General features: G+C 50.8%; 1 protein-coding gene across 1 annotated transcript; it reads right to left on the bottom strand.

Moving 5' to 3' along the window:
* Positions 1-212: 212 nt before the first annotated feature.
* ARHGDIB (Rho GDP dissociation inhibitor beta) lies at positions 213-8,897 on the bottom strand. The gene is made up of 6 exons (XM_082784676.1): positions 8,763-8,897; positions 5,079-5,267; positions 4,416-4,499; positions 3,472-3,548; positions 1,945-2,008; positions 213-1,032 (listed from the first exon to the last, which is right to left on the bottom strand). The coding sequence occupies exons 2-6, from the start codon at positions 5,254-5,256 to the stop codon at positions 833-835; spliced, it is 603 nt and encodes a 200-aa protein (XP_082640802.1). The 5' UTR covers positions 5,257-5,267; positions 8,763-8,897; the 3' UTR covers positions 213-832.
* Positions 8,898-12,139: the final 3,242 nt, after the last annotated feature.

Here is a 12,139-nt window from a genome sequence, read left to right as displayed (position 1 = left end):
AGCCACTCTGAAATAATTAGCCTTTAAGGGGAAAAATATCTCTTGGCTTCCTATTCATTAGAGTTTTGTCGACGTTCTGAAGCAGAAGGGCTTTTTCCCTTATGAAACACACTCTTAAGCCTTCCTATAACACAGTCCCCACACATACCTCACTGCAAAACTCTGATGCAACAGTACCCACACTCTAGAAAAGAATGAAACACTCATGCAGAGAAGAAGAAAGAAACCATTTTTATTCTTGAGACACTGAAGTCTTGTTACAGCATCTAGCTGCATCCCCCTGACTGATTTTGTCTGCACGAGTATGAATTTCAACAAGGTAGGGCACCAGATACAAACCAGGAGACCACCACGGGAGGTAAGTAGCCATTTACAATGAGTCAGAGCACATGGCAAGTGTAACTCAGAGAGGGATTTTCCAGGGACCAGTCCGCCCTGCCAGGAGACTCAAGGAGCTGGCGAGGTGATCTTGCTTCCTAGAAAAGGCACTTTCCGGGACCGGAGTTGGTATAGAAGGAGAAAAGGAGGCGGCAGGAGGAAGTACTGGGAGAAAGGGAGGGAGATGCTTCCCAATTTAAACCATTATGTGTCGTGATGGGGCAGTGGTGAGAACGGGTGGGTTATTTTCAGTGTATCAGAAGAAGCAGCCAAGGCCACCTGCCATGCCTGTGCATTGACCAAGGCTGGCACAGAGCCCTGGCACCCTCAGGAAGGGCTGCAAGGGCTGTGACCAGCCACAGTGGCAGGAGGGAGCAGCGTGGTGGGCATGGCCCACCTGGAGACTGGTGCAGGAGGCAAGGGGACGGGAAGGGGGAAGGCAAACTGGGTGAACTCATTCTGTCCATTCCTTCTTGATGGACAGGTTCCACTCCCAGGTGAGATGGTCATGCTTGTCATCATCCGTGAAGAAGGACTTGTTGTGATAGGTACCTCGAGCCAGCATTCCCTTAGGAGCCTCTTCAATAGGCGTCAAGAACTCATATTCCTCTGGCCGTGGCCCATAGCTGCCAACCATGAACGTGGCTTTGTCCACTAGGAGAAAACAATCCACAAGGAATGAGCTCCTCAGGTGGGGAAATGATAATGCAGACAAGAAGGCAAGAGCATAAGCCAAGAGCATAAGACAGAAAGGAAGCAGATGGAGAGAAAGGGATGGTAGTCAACAAGGGGAACACTCAGTGGAGGCAGCGAGAAAGCAGGCAAGTGAAACACCAGGACTGCTGGAAGGATAAATGGATGGATGGGCAGATAGACAGGCACTTCAGTCTGCACCCTCACAAACGTGCATGCTGCAGGAGGGGAGTGACCACCAGAACACATGGCTAGAGGTCTTTCTTGATCCCCTGCTACTTCTCTTTTCTGGTGAGAAGATGCTACTTGTGTGCTTAATGGACTTCAGCCTTAGTGGTGGTTGCTTGCAGAAAATGCAAATGTGGGATGTGTGCGCAAAATGTGGCTTTCCTCTGCAAAGCCCAGATGTGGCACCACTGTAAAATCACAAGAGGTCATGGGCAAGCACAGTTCTGCATGGACATTGGGAAGGGTTTCAGAGCAGCTCTAAATTTTACCAAGTACATCTGGAAGGACTTTCATGGCTGACAAACTCCACAAGGGCTGAGCCACTCTTCAAATGCTGATGGGGGAGGTGAAAAGCACTATACAGAGGAAATCTGTGGCAAACACCGTCTAAGCAGTGTCTCTGGGGACGTTTCTGCTGCAGATGGTGGTGCAGCAAACAGACACCAGAGCTGGCTTGCAACAAGTTCACACAGGCACAGGAAACAGTTGGCCTGGGTGACACAAAGTGCAGGGTAATGCACTCTGCCAAGAAGTCTCATCTCCTGCGTGGCAAGAGAGGCTCTGTCCTGGCCCAAATCTGCAGGGACACTTCTTTGAGCAAGAGTAGGAGCATGGGTGTACAGGGCATGATGGTCTCTTACTCACCTTTCACTCCTGTCCGGTAGGTATGCTGCACATATTTCAGTCCCGACACAATGTCCCTGTTTACCTGAAAAAAGTGACCAGAATTAAGAGTCACCAGGAGGGTTTTCGTCCTCTGTCTGCTGTTATTTGCTCCTTAGATGTCCATCTTGGATCTCTACACCACTGCTCTCAAGGGCTCAGCACAGGACACATTGTGGGAAGCCCTAACATCACTTCTCCACATGCACCCAGAGACCTACAAATCCTCGGTGTGTTTGAGGGCATCTCTTGCCTTTCCCCATCCTTCCCCTGACTTTGAAGCTGACTGGAGTATGTAAGTCAGGTTCTCAGAATAGGCTGATGAGGACAAAGCAAAGTGAAGCAGGGAGGTCCCAGTTAATAGCTTCCATATGGAAAACCAGGGATGGGTGACTGGAGTCATCCCTTCAGCACAAACAGGTGGGCAAGATTCACTGAGCTCTCCCAGATGCCCTCTAAACTCAATGGGGAGCTGGCTCCTCAAGAGATGGAGAGCACCATTTTGTTAATAATCTTTCTTCAAATCTCCCAGGGACAGCTTGTATGTATCCCTTTGCTGTCCTCATCCACCATCACCGCCTTCCTGCAGCACTGTTCAATCTGGTAACAAGATGGGCAGATCCTTTTACATCCTGGGGAGAATCCACATGGTGCCAGTTCTTACAAGCATTGGGACTGAGGGAGAGGGTTAGAGTAGCTCATCTGTCTCCAAGCATCTCCTATCAACAGGGCTCAGATACAGACAGAAATATTTCACAGCACAAAAGAGAAATGAAGTTGTCTCCGGGGACAAAGCCATCTCTGAGACAGCAAGTGAGCCTCAGAGAGGGAGGGAAATCTTTCCTGCAGAACCCATACATTAACCGTTTCCCTGATCTGGTTCAGGAGAGCTATTCTCCTTCCTTTTGTACTCTCTGCCAAACCCAGCTTTGCCTGCAGCGAACATCTGTGGAGGTGATCACTTCAGTGACAGATGCCACACTGCAAAGTGATCAAGTTTCATTTTCAGCTGGGAACAGAAGAAATGGCTGACACAGTGGTTAATGGGAGGAGGGGAGAAATTAGCCTACTTGGGCATATTGTGACACAGAAAAATTCAGATATCTTCAGCCAAATGCTAAATCTTTTCTATGCATTCAAGTTCAGCAATACTGACTGAACCCCGAACCAGTACCTTATGGAAGGCCACTATGTCTTCTTCTCCCTTTCCATTCCCACTCTCTGTGACTTAAAGACTAAAACTCAAGCCAAACTCAGCCAAAAACTACCTTTTTCACTTCCAAGCAACCTGTTGTTCACCATAATGGGTGGACAGAAGGCAACTTCTTCCAAGGGGTGGGCAAGCAGACATAATGCTCTGGAAAGACCCAGTTCCTCATTGGGCAGCACGACACCTAAAACTAGGGGACCTTTACCAAGGCCCAGCTTGTCCAGTTCTAGATATCTGATAGACTGCAGGTGACTGGCTTCAGCAACTGAGGAGAAGCAACCAGAAGGAAAAAAACTCACTTTGAAGTGGATCTTAACTCTGTATTCAACTCCTTCCTTTAATACAAAGGTCTCTTTCTTGAGCGCTTCAAGGTCACCTGCAAGGAGAGGATCAAGCCATTAGCTAGAGGTGTCACAAGGAGAAGAGACCACCCACAGGGGGATGGGGCTGGGACTGGTGTCGGAGGTGAGGATCACTCCAAAAGACTGCACACCTGCAAAACGAGTGCGCAGTGGGTATAAGGAACTGCACAGTGAGCACACACATGCAAAACTGCCTGCACCTGAGCACGTGTACATATATGTGTCGGTGTCCACTTCTGCACTGAAAATGCCCTAACAACCCTTGGAGACACGGGTCTGGGCACACACACGCAAATGTATTTACATGCAGGCCTGTTGTGAGCTACCTGCAAGAGGGTATCGTGCTCCAGCCATGCCCAGCCCCAGTTTTGGGTGAGCTGAGCGTGTTTCACAGCCTCTGCCCGGCCCGCGAGGCCAGGCGGGCGCTGCGCGGTTTCAGCTGAGCAGGAAGCCTCTCGGCTGCTGCGGGCCCAGCTTCCCCTTGCGCAGAAAAGCCCATATAAGGTGAAGCCTGGTCCTCTCCCCGCGTGCCCCGGGGCCGGAACTGCAGCATTTCTTGGTTCTGAAGTTTCACAACAGCCCGCTGCCCAAATGCATGCGTGTCCCTGGTGCTCACGAGCTTAGCTGATAGGAAGCAAGAGGAGGCAGCAGAACCCCAGGAGCTACTAGGGCAATCCAAACGAAGAGAAAGACCCTCAACACTTTCCTGTTGCATCTCCTTTTTCATACAAATGCACCTTAAAATAAAAAGCGAGGCTACAATACCCTCAGGATTCCTCTAAAACCCACTGTAGTATTCCAAGGATAAATTCCCTTTCAATTTGAAGCATGCTGGGGCCTTTGCTTGCTCCCCTGTGTGCCCAGTGAGAGCCCATGCCTACCTGTAAGGTCCATGGTGATCGGTCCTGGGGCAGAGTCACACACCAGGGTGAGCCGGGTGACCACCACATTGGGAGCTGTTGGATCTGCAGGGAGGAAAGGCAGGGGGAGGCTCTCAGGTTGCGAAATTAAGTGTTTGGGGGGAAAAGTGAAGAAGAAATGCCACTGACTTCCCACTCAGAGACTACACAAAGCACCCAGCACCCAGTACCAGCAACACCAGACTTCTCTTAGCACAACAGGACCATGCATCTACCCCAGATGCTCAACACAGATCCCTCCAGCCACCATCCCAATACACAGGAGGTCTTTTCCCTACAGGTGACTCCCCTCTTAAAATCACTTTGAGTAGCAAGGTCCTGTTTTAGCACAGGCTGGTCCCCTCACATTTCAAACCCATCAGGAGTCCTCCAAGGCCCACACACCCTCACCACAAGCCCCTTCCTGATGCTAGCACTCATTGCTACCTTGCAGGTAATGATCAGAGCATTTTCTCTGCCTCCTCTTTATGCATCTCCCCACCTTCCCATAGCCAGTCCTCCATCAGAAGCAGTGTCTGGTCAGACAAGCTCCCTCTTCTCTGAGGCCACCTTGCCCCATCCCCTAGGCACACTGTTGCTGTGCATCTCCCTACATCTCCCATTCCTACAGGATGCTCAGCCTACCTGCCACCACAGGTCCATCTCCCAGCAGGGACTTCTTGTATTTAGCAAGGCTCTCATCATCTTTGTCCAACTCTTGCAGCTCCTGCAGTGTTTTCTGGGGAGGAGGTTTGTAGTTCAGTTTCCCATCCAGCTCATCGTCATCGTCCTCCACATGAGGCTCTTGGGTCTTCTCAGTCATGATCACTTGGTCTGGGTAGCAGAGAGGAGCAGTCAATGGGATTGCTCTGCAGGGGAACAGCGTCCCTGGGAGCACGTTGTGGGTCAGTCCCCAGGCAGTCAGGCAGGCACCTGCCTGGCGCTGAACTCAGCGGGATCGTCAAAGGCAAATGGCGACAGCGATCGGCTGCAATCCCGACACTGCTGTGCTGATATCGAGGCTCGAACACAACCCCCTCCTGCCCCCACTCCTCTCCCTGCAGGCACCGCGCACACGCAGACCTACACCAGCCTTCCCTCGCGGGGAGGAGGCACGGGAGCGGAGGCTGAAACCGGCATGATTTACAGCTGCTCTGCAGCATGATCTCTGGCCGGCAAGCCTGCAATTACAAGCCACCGCACGAGGCTTCAGCGCCTGCCAGAGATCTCACACAAAGAGCTACAGCCACACAGCAGGGCACAGAGACATGAATGTAACCAAGGATGTGTGTTTCATTCGCCCTCTTGTTCTAAGCCAGCAGTGAGGCAGCGTTTCATGAAAAGATCAAGTACCCGACATCTGCTCCCTTCCACTAGCAAGTTCGCTAAAGCCCTCAAAGAAACACACACACTTCGGGCTATCTGCTGGCATCCCTGTTGTTTGCTCCTGGGAACAGCTCACCTCACACCCCTCAGGTCTCCTTCCTGCTAAGGAAGGAAGCACGAGGGTGACTGCATCGAGCCCAGCTGCAGAGCTGCCCCACATACCTGCGTTTCATCCGCAGGACTTCTCGGAAAAGAGAGGCAGGAAGGCTGGGGCTCGCAGCCACGCACTCAGCACAGCCAGGTTGTGTGATGCTGAGTGCTGGCAGTGAAACAGCTTGGGTAGCATCCCAAACAGGAGCTGGAGTAGGGAAAGGGTGATGGGCAGCCTGGCAGAGGGCACAAGATGGGGAAAGAGAAGACAAAGGCAAGCAAAAAGAAGGGAGAGGTGAGCAGCACTGCGCCAGGTCCTCTCTGTCAGCTGCCTGCCTGGCAGAGCCAACCGCATGGTCCTAACCTCCTTCCCGTCCTCCAGAGAAAGGCAAAAAGACAAAGCCATGCCCTCCGGCGCCAGTGGGTGTTGTATAAAAGGGACAAGCCGTTCCTTGCTGTTTGACAGCGAGGTGATTTGGTTGAGCTACACAGACCATTCAGTTCACTTCAGCTTATCCTTACATTAACTCCTTCTCTGAGGCTATCTCTGCCATTCACTTTTTATCTCTTTTCACTTTTTATTCACTTATATCTCTGCTATTCACTTTTTGCCCCGTTCCTTGCAATTCCCCCATCAAGCCCTTTATACCTCTGTACAGCTGTGGCCATAATGTTCCCAGAATTTCCCAGAAGGGAGCTACCAGTATAGTTTTCTCATTCATTGAAACAGAACGGAAATAAATAAATAAATATGCAACAGTTCACAGTGAATCAGCAAGTGGAACCAGGCAGCAATGAGTAATATGCAGACCTCCCAGTGTAATCCCAGCACAGGTGAGACCAGAGAAAAACATTCAAGGAGGCATATATCGGCAAGGGGGATATACATACATACACAGAGGGACAGAGAAGGACCGAGCAGCACAAGAAGGAGCGTACTCAGCCAGGCATGCTAATGGATAACGGTTCTGATGCAAGACTGCTTTGCAACAGTGCATTGCTGTGAGTCAGGAACTAGTGCAGGGGGGCAGCTGGGAAATAAAAGGAAATCCCAGCTCAACTGGACAGGAAGAGAAGCGTGTCCCAGCAGCCAAATGCCCTGGGCTGAGTTCATGCCCATTCCTGGCTCCAGGAGTGCAGAGGACCTGCATACCATGGGAAAGGCACCTGAGTTTGTCCTAATGAGGAAGGAAACCAGCAGCTCCCCGCCAGAACCACAGAACAGAGCTGTCTGCCTGCCCCTGTCCTCCACATATCAAGGCTGTGGTTTAATCACAGGAGGGGGAGAGACCCAGAAGGAGAGACAGATCCCACCAGCCACATGCACAGAGGGGGCAGAGTCAGGGCCGGACCAGCTGACTGCTGCCCATCCCTCAGACCTTCCCTTTACATCTCACATGCCGCAGACTTTCCCTCCCAGCCCAGGGGGCAGCTCACTTGAAGCGGGGATGCTTTTAGGCTCTGAAAACCGCCCAGAGGGGTCCAGAGGCAGCCTGCTGTGCCAGTGGCAAGAGCCATGCAGAACGGCACCAGCCATGCTGCCTGGCAGGAACAACCCCCAGCTCAAGAGCGCCTTTGCAAGATGGCACCGATCAGACCCCACTCGGGTGCTTCTCCCCAAGCTGTGGGCCTGACCCTGCCTTCCTACAATGCTCCCAGGCAGGGAGATGATTGTGAGGAAAGCTCACATTCCCACTGCCCCTGCCCTTGTCTTGCAGGCAACAGCTCCCTGAGGCTGGGAAGAGCTGCAGGTAGTGGGGAGAGCTGGAGCTGGGCACAGCCCTGTGCACTGAAGCTGCTCTCCCCAGCTCTGGGGACTCTGCAAGCAGGGAGATGCTACAGGACTCAGGCACACTGAGTCTCCGTGGGTAAGTGTGTCAGCGCCCACCTGTCAGCGTGCCGGGCTCCTGTACCACTAACCAGACCATGGGCTCTCCTGGCACAGAGACCCCCTGTGCCTCAGGCCATGAGACATATTAAAAGCAAAAAGCATTAACTCCATAAATGCTTTACGCAAGGAGAGATCTGGCTGATTTGTGCCCCGCTCTGCCCTATTTTTCTTGCTTCCCCACAGCCCCAACCCGCAGCTGTGCATTGCCTGTGCTTCTGAGGCCCAGGAGCTCCCAGGCAGCAGGAGGACTGTGTTAAGGACCCCCCAGAGATGGCTGCAGGAGGACACGGAGGGATTGTGCTCTCACAGCTGGCACTGCCTGTGCCGGGGTGGGGGCTGCCCTCTCTCCTGCAGCATTTGGGGACGGGGGGCTGCAGACAGGGTGGGTGGTGGGCACCTCCTCAGCCCCCCCGCCCCGCTGTCACAGGGCACGAGGAGGGGTATCACAGGGGCAACATATTATCCACGCTCCCTCTGCGCATCAAATTCACCCCCCAAACCTCCCCCCGACCCAGAACTTATCTCCGGTTAGCGGCTTTGGCAGGGGGGCAGCAATTTTCCACCACGGGGGAGCTCCGCGCCTGCCCGCCCAGCACCCCCCATCCCACCCCCAGGGGTGCGAGGGCAGAGGGGGAGCCCAGCGCCTGCCAGCCCCGGCACCCTCGGGTGCCAGGCAGGGGTTCCCCCTCCGCCGCCATCCCCTTGCCTGTGCCAGTGCCCTCCCGCCACCCTGGGGGGCACAGGGGCCGCCCCCCCTTCCTCTGCCCCTCCGCCCATCTCCATCCCTCCCAGCCCAACTTCCCCCGAGGATGCGGGCAGGGCCCTGACCTCCCTGCCCGTCTCCCTGGGCGGTGGAGCCGCAAGCCAGAACAAAGGCGCAAAGTTGCGGGGCGCAGCATCTCGCCCCCTCCCCGGCCCCCCCAACCCGCGGTCGGTCCCCCCCCGCCCGGGTCCGCACTCACTGCCTGCGCGGCGCCTGCCTCCGGGGTCCTCCTCTGCTCGCAGCGCTCCGCGTTCAGCTTTGGCAGTTGGAGCAGGAAGGAAGTTGGTGGAAAAAAAAAAAAATAACACTCACACGCTCAAAAAAAAAAAAAAAAAAAAAAAAAAGCCACCACCAACCCACTCGAAGAGGAAGCCCCGAGACGCGGCCAGGCTCCGCATGCCGCGGAGCTCCGCGCACGGGGGCGCAGCGCCCTGCCCCGCTTTGTCTGCGCTGCGCGCCTCCTGCGCCGCTTTGTCCCCTGAGCGGCCCCGGGCTCTTTGTGCCCGCTGCTGCACCTGGGGGTGGCCCTTTGTTTTTCAGCCCCGGTTTTAGTTGCACTGATTTTCCTCCTTGCTCGGGATGCTGTAATTAAGGTGGATTTGAAAAGCTGACCCCCATTTATACCGCTGTTATACTGCTGTTATACTGCTGTTACACCGATTTATACTGATGGTAAGTGGAGAATCAGGTCGTGTACATCCGTGCATACGTGGGAAGCTTGTAAATGGGGGTCGTTACACACGAACCTCATTTTTTCCCGGTTAGCACATGCTACCTGCTGCATTTAATCAGCAAATTGTTCCCATCCAGCCGCATGTTCCCAACTCTCAGCCATTTTCAGACAAGCAATTTCAAAGATCAGCTACCTCAGGAATAAGCTCACATTTCCTAGGAATGCTTAAATGATCACAAAGATTTTACAACACTTCCTCTCTGAAATATCAGCAGATTTTAATCTTCCTCTTCCACTCACAAATTGCCCACTTAGTTCTTCAGTCACACAGCTCCTGCACACACATAATCCTCAGCGCAGAATTGAAGAACAAATTGGATCATTGGTCTGCAACCAACAAACCTGGATCTGAAATGACTGATGGACTCCTTTTAATGCATTTGCAGAAGCAAACCAAGCAAAACAAATCTATTGTCAAGGGGATTCAATTCACTGCCCAGGATCCACGAGTCTATTAGAAAATATTTATCATACACAGATTTTGAAAGGCTGCAGACAACTAAGTAAGAGGAATCTCTGTCAGATCTGAGACTGATCTCAGAAGGGGGAGATGATTTTCTCAGCCTACATGGTTTTGATTCAAGCTATGGATGGCACTTGGAATTCTACCCTCATGCATTTCAAGGGACAAACAGAGCATATCTCTGGCTCGCAATAGATTTCCATTTAGCCAGAGCTGTAGCCTTAGAAACACTTTTAGCCTCCATGAATTAGCTCCAAGACCAAGAGAAATTATTTTATGCTCTGCTGCTCTTTCTCACTCCTACATTCACCCTTCTTGTGGGCCAGCACAAGAGAGCTGAACACAGCACTGAGCTGTTTTAAACATACCTGCCAAAAATAGGTAAGCAAATATGTAAGTATATACCAGTGAGTTTATACATACAAATACAAAAGTGAAAGTATATAAAGGAGAGTCTTCCATCTTTGTTCACTTGTGCTGGCACAAGGGAAGGGGCTGTGTGGGCATGGGGATGGGGAAAGGACAGAGCAAGTTCTTGCAGTGGCCATACCAAATTCTGGTGGCTTGGACTGTGTGAACAGGCCTGGGCAAGCTGTGAAGAGCTGGGTGTGTTAACTATGGGGAGCTTTGAGAAGATGGTCTTATTTTGTTGCCTCCATGTCTTATAAATCCAACTTTTTGGATTGGTTCTAGAAGTGTCCTGACTATCTCCAATTTCAGCAGAATTTCCAGTTTGCACTGGGGACCAGAACGCCCTGGCCAGAAAAGTGTGTGGGTTGAGGTTACTGTTCGCCCACGGCTTGGCCTGAGGTTTCCTTGGGTCCTTGGGTTTAGAGGCTGTGTACAGAGAAACCAGTGCAATTGGAACTCTAGAGTTATTGTCATCGTTTTTGCTGTGGAATGGTTGGATTGAATGGCTTTATTATTTTATGTATTTATTTATTGAGATAAATACTAGACTGCCTGTGTCTTTGTGTAGGTATATACACACTATTTCTAAATGTACGTGAGCATACGTCAAGACCAGTATATCCCCAAACATGAGCATAGAGGTGTAGGTATGTACATCTGTGTGCCACCACAGGTATGTATGCTTAGCCTATACTGGCATGAATGCCTAGCACACAGGCAAGATGGGTTTTACTACTAGATTAGAAATGAGCCAGTAAGTAATTATGGACAAATCATGTCATTGCTCTGTGCTTCAACTTCTTGTTGGTAAGAGGGGTGAGAAGAAACCACAGACATTGGATATGTACCATGGAGAGCAGATGGGAGCTTAGAAACCAGGCGTCATCCTTCAGGTTGGCACATCCAGCATCCCGCTGGGGAACCACGTCACTGATCTGCTGGAAGAAAGGCAGGTTTTGAACTGTGTTGCAGCAGAACATCACTGAAAGCAAATCCCTACCACCAAGTATTTCATCTCTGACAAACTGATGCCATGCAACAAAGATCATCTCTTGGCAGATTTTGTCCAACCCCAGCCAATTCTTACTTCTATGACAGAAGGAGGCAAGGACAACAGCTAGACTGTACCCGCTTCGTTGCAAAAGAAATTGCCATGTTTCAAATGTAGGTTTAGTTGGAAAATAATATTTAAAATATTTAATCAAATATTAAATAAAATAAGTATTAAATATCATTCAGTCCTATTTTCTTTCTTTACACTGACCACAGTCAGTAGTACAATTAGTTGACCACATTAATACATGTAACCAACCAATAGCATCTATTACAAGTCAATATTCAAAACCTTATTCAAATTTTTAAATGCATATCCTTCAACTACAACCTTTACTCCCAGCTGTCTAATGCCTTCTGTAGCACCTTATTGGACCAACAGATCCTGAACTTTCTTAACAATTTTAAGATTAAAAAAAAAAGGCATGGTATTTTTTTTTTTTATTTGTGTTTGGATTGTTTCCGCAAGCTGTCCACCATTTCCATGTTGGAATTTTTTTGCCTGGTACTACATTGCTGTGGTGTGCTGCTAAATGTTATCTCCAGAAGAGATGGCTGCATTTGAGGAAAGGGAACTATTTTATAGCCTTTAGAAGTGACTAACTCAGGAAAACATCACCTCTTATAATCCTGTACTTTGATCTACTATTTAACTGTAAAACGTTCAAAGTGGGTGCTGAAATTTCCCAGGCTGGAAAGCACCAGCATGAGGACTAAAGGTAGATTTCAGTCTGGGTGGGGAATCCTTTTTTGTAGTTTTAAGAGGCTCGATAATGTAATATTTTTCCCACTGCTCTTGTAAAGTAGCTTGGTCTGGAGCTACTCATTTGCACTTGCACTGAACTCAGCACAGGGTGTTGCTGGCTCACACTGCTCGCTAATGAATAACACTGCCGAGTCCTGTCACTGTCATTAG

The sequence above is a fragment of the Aythya marila genome (genome assembly GCF_965140915.1).
Source record: "Aythya marila genome assembly, chromosome: 1".
Classification (NCBI taxonomy): domain Eukaryota; kingdom Metazoa; phylum Chordata; class Aves; order Anseriformes; family Anatidae; genus Aythya; species Aythya marila.
This window is presented reverse-complemented; position numbering and strand designations above follow the sequence as displayed.

Coding starts and splice junctions, on each gene's coding strand:
- ARHGDIB (XM_082784676.1), bottom strand. CDS start 5,256: ATGACTGAGAAGACCCAAGAGCCTCATGTGGAGGACGATGACGATGAG. Junction 4,500..5,078: donor AGATGGACCTGTGGTGGCAG/GTAGGCTGAGCA, acceptor TCCTCCCTGCAG/ATCCAACAGCTCCCAATGTG. Junction 2,009..3,471: donor GAGTTAAGATCCACTTCAAA/GTGAGTTTTTTT, acceptor CACTTTTTTCAG/GTAAACAGGGACATTGTGTC.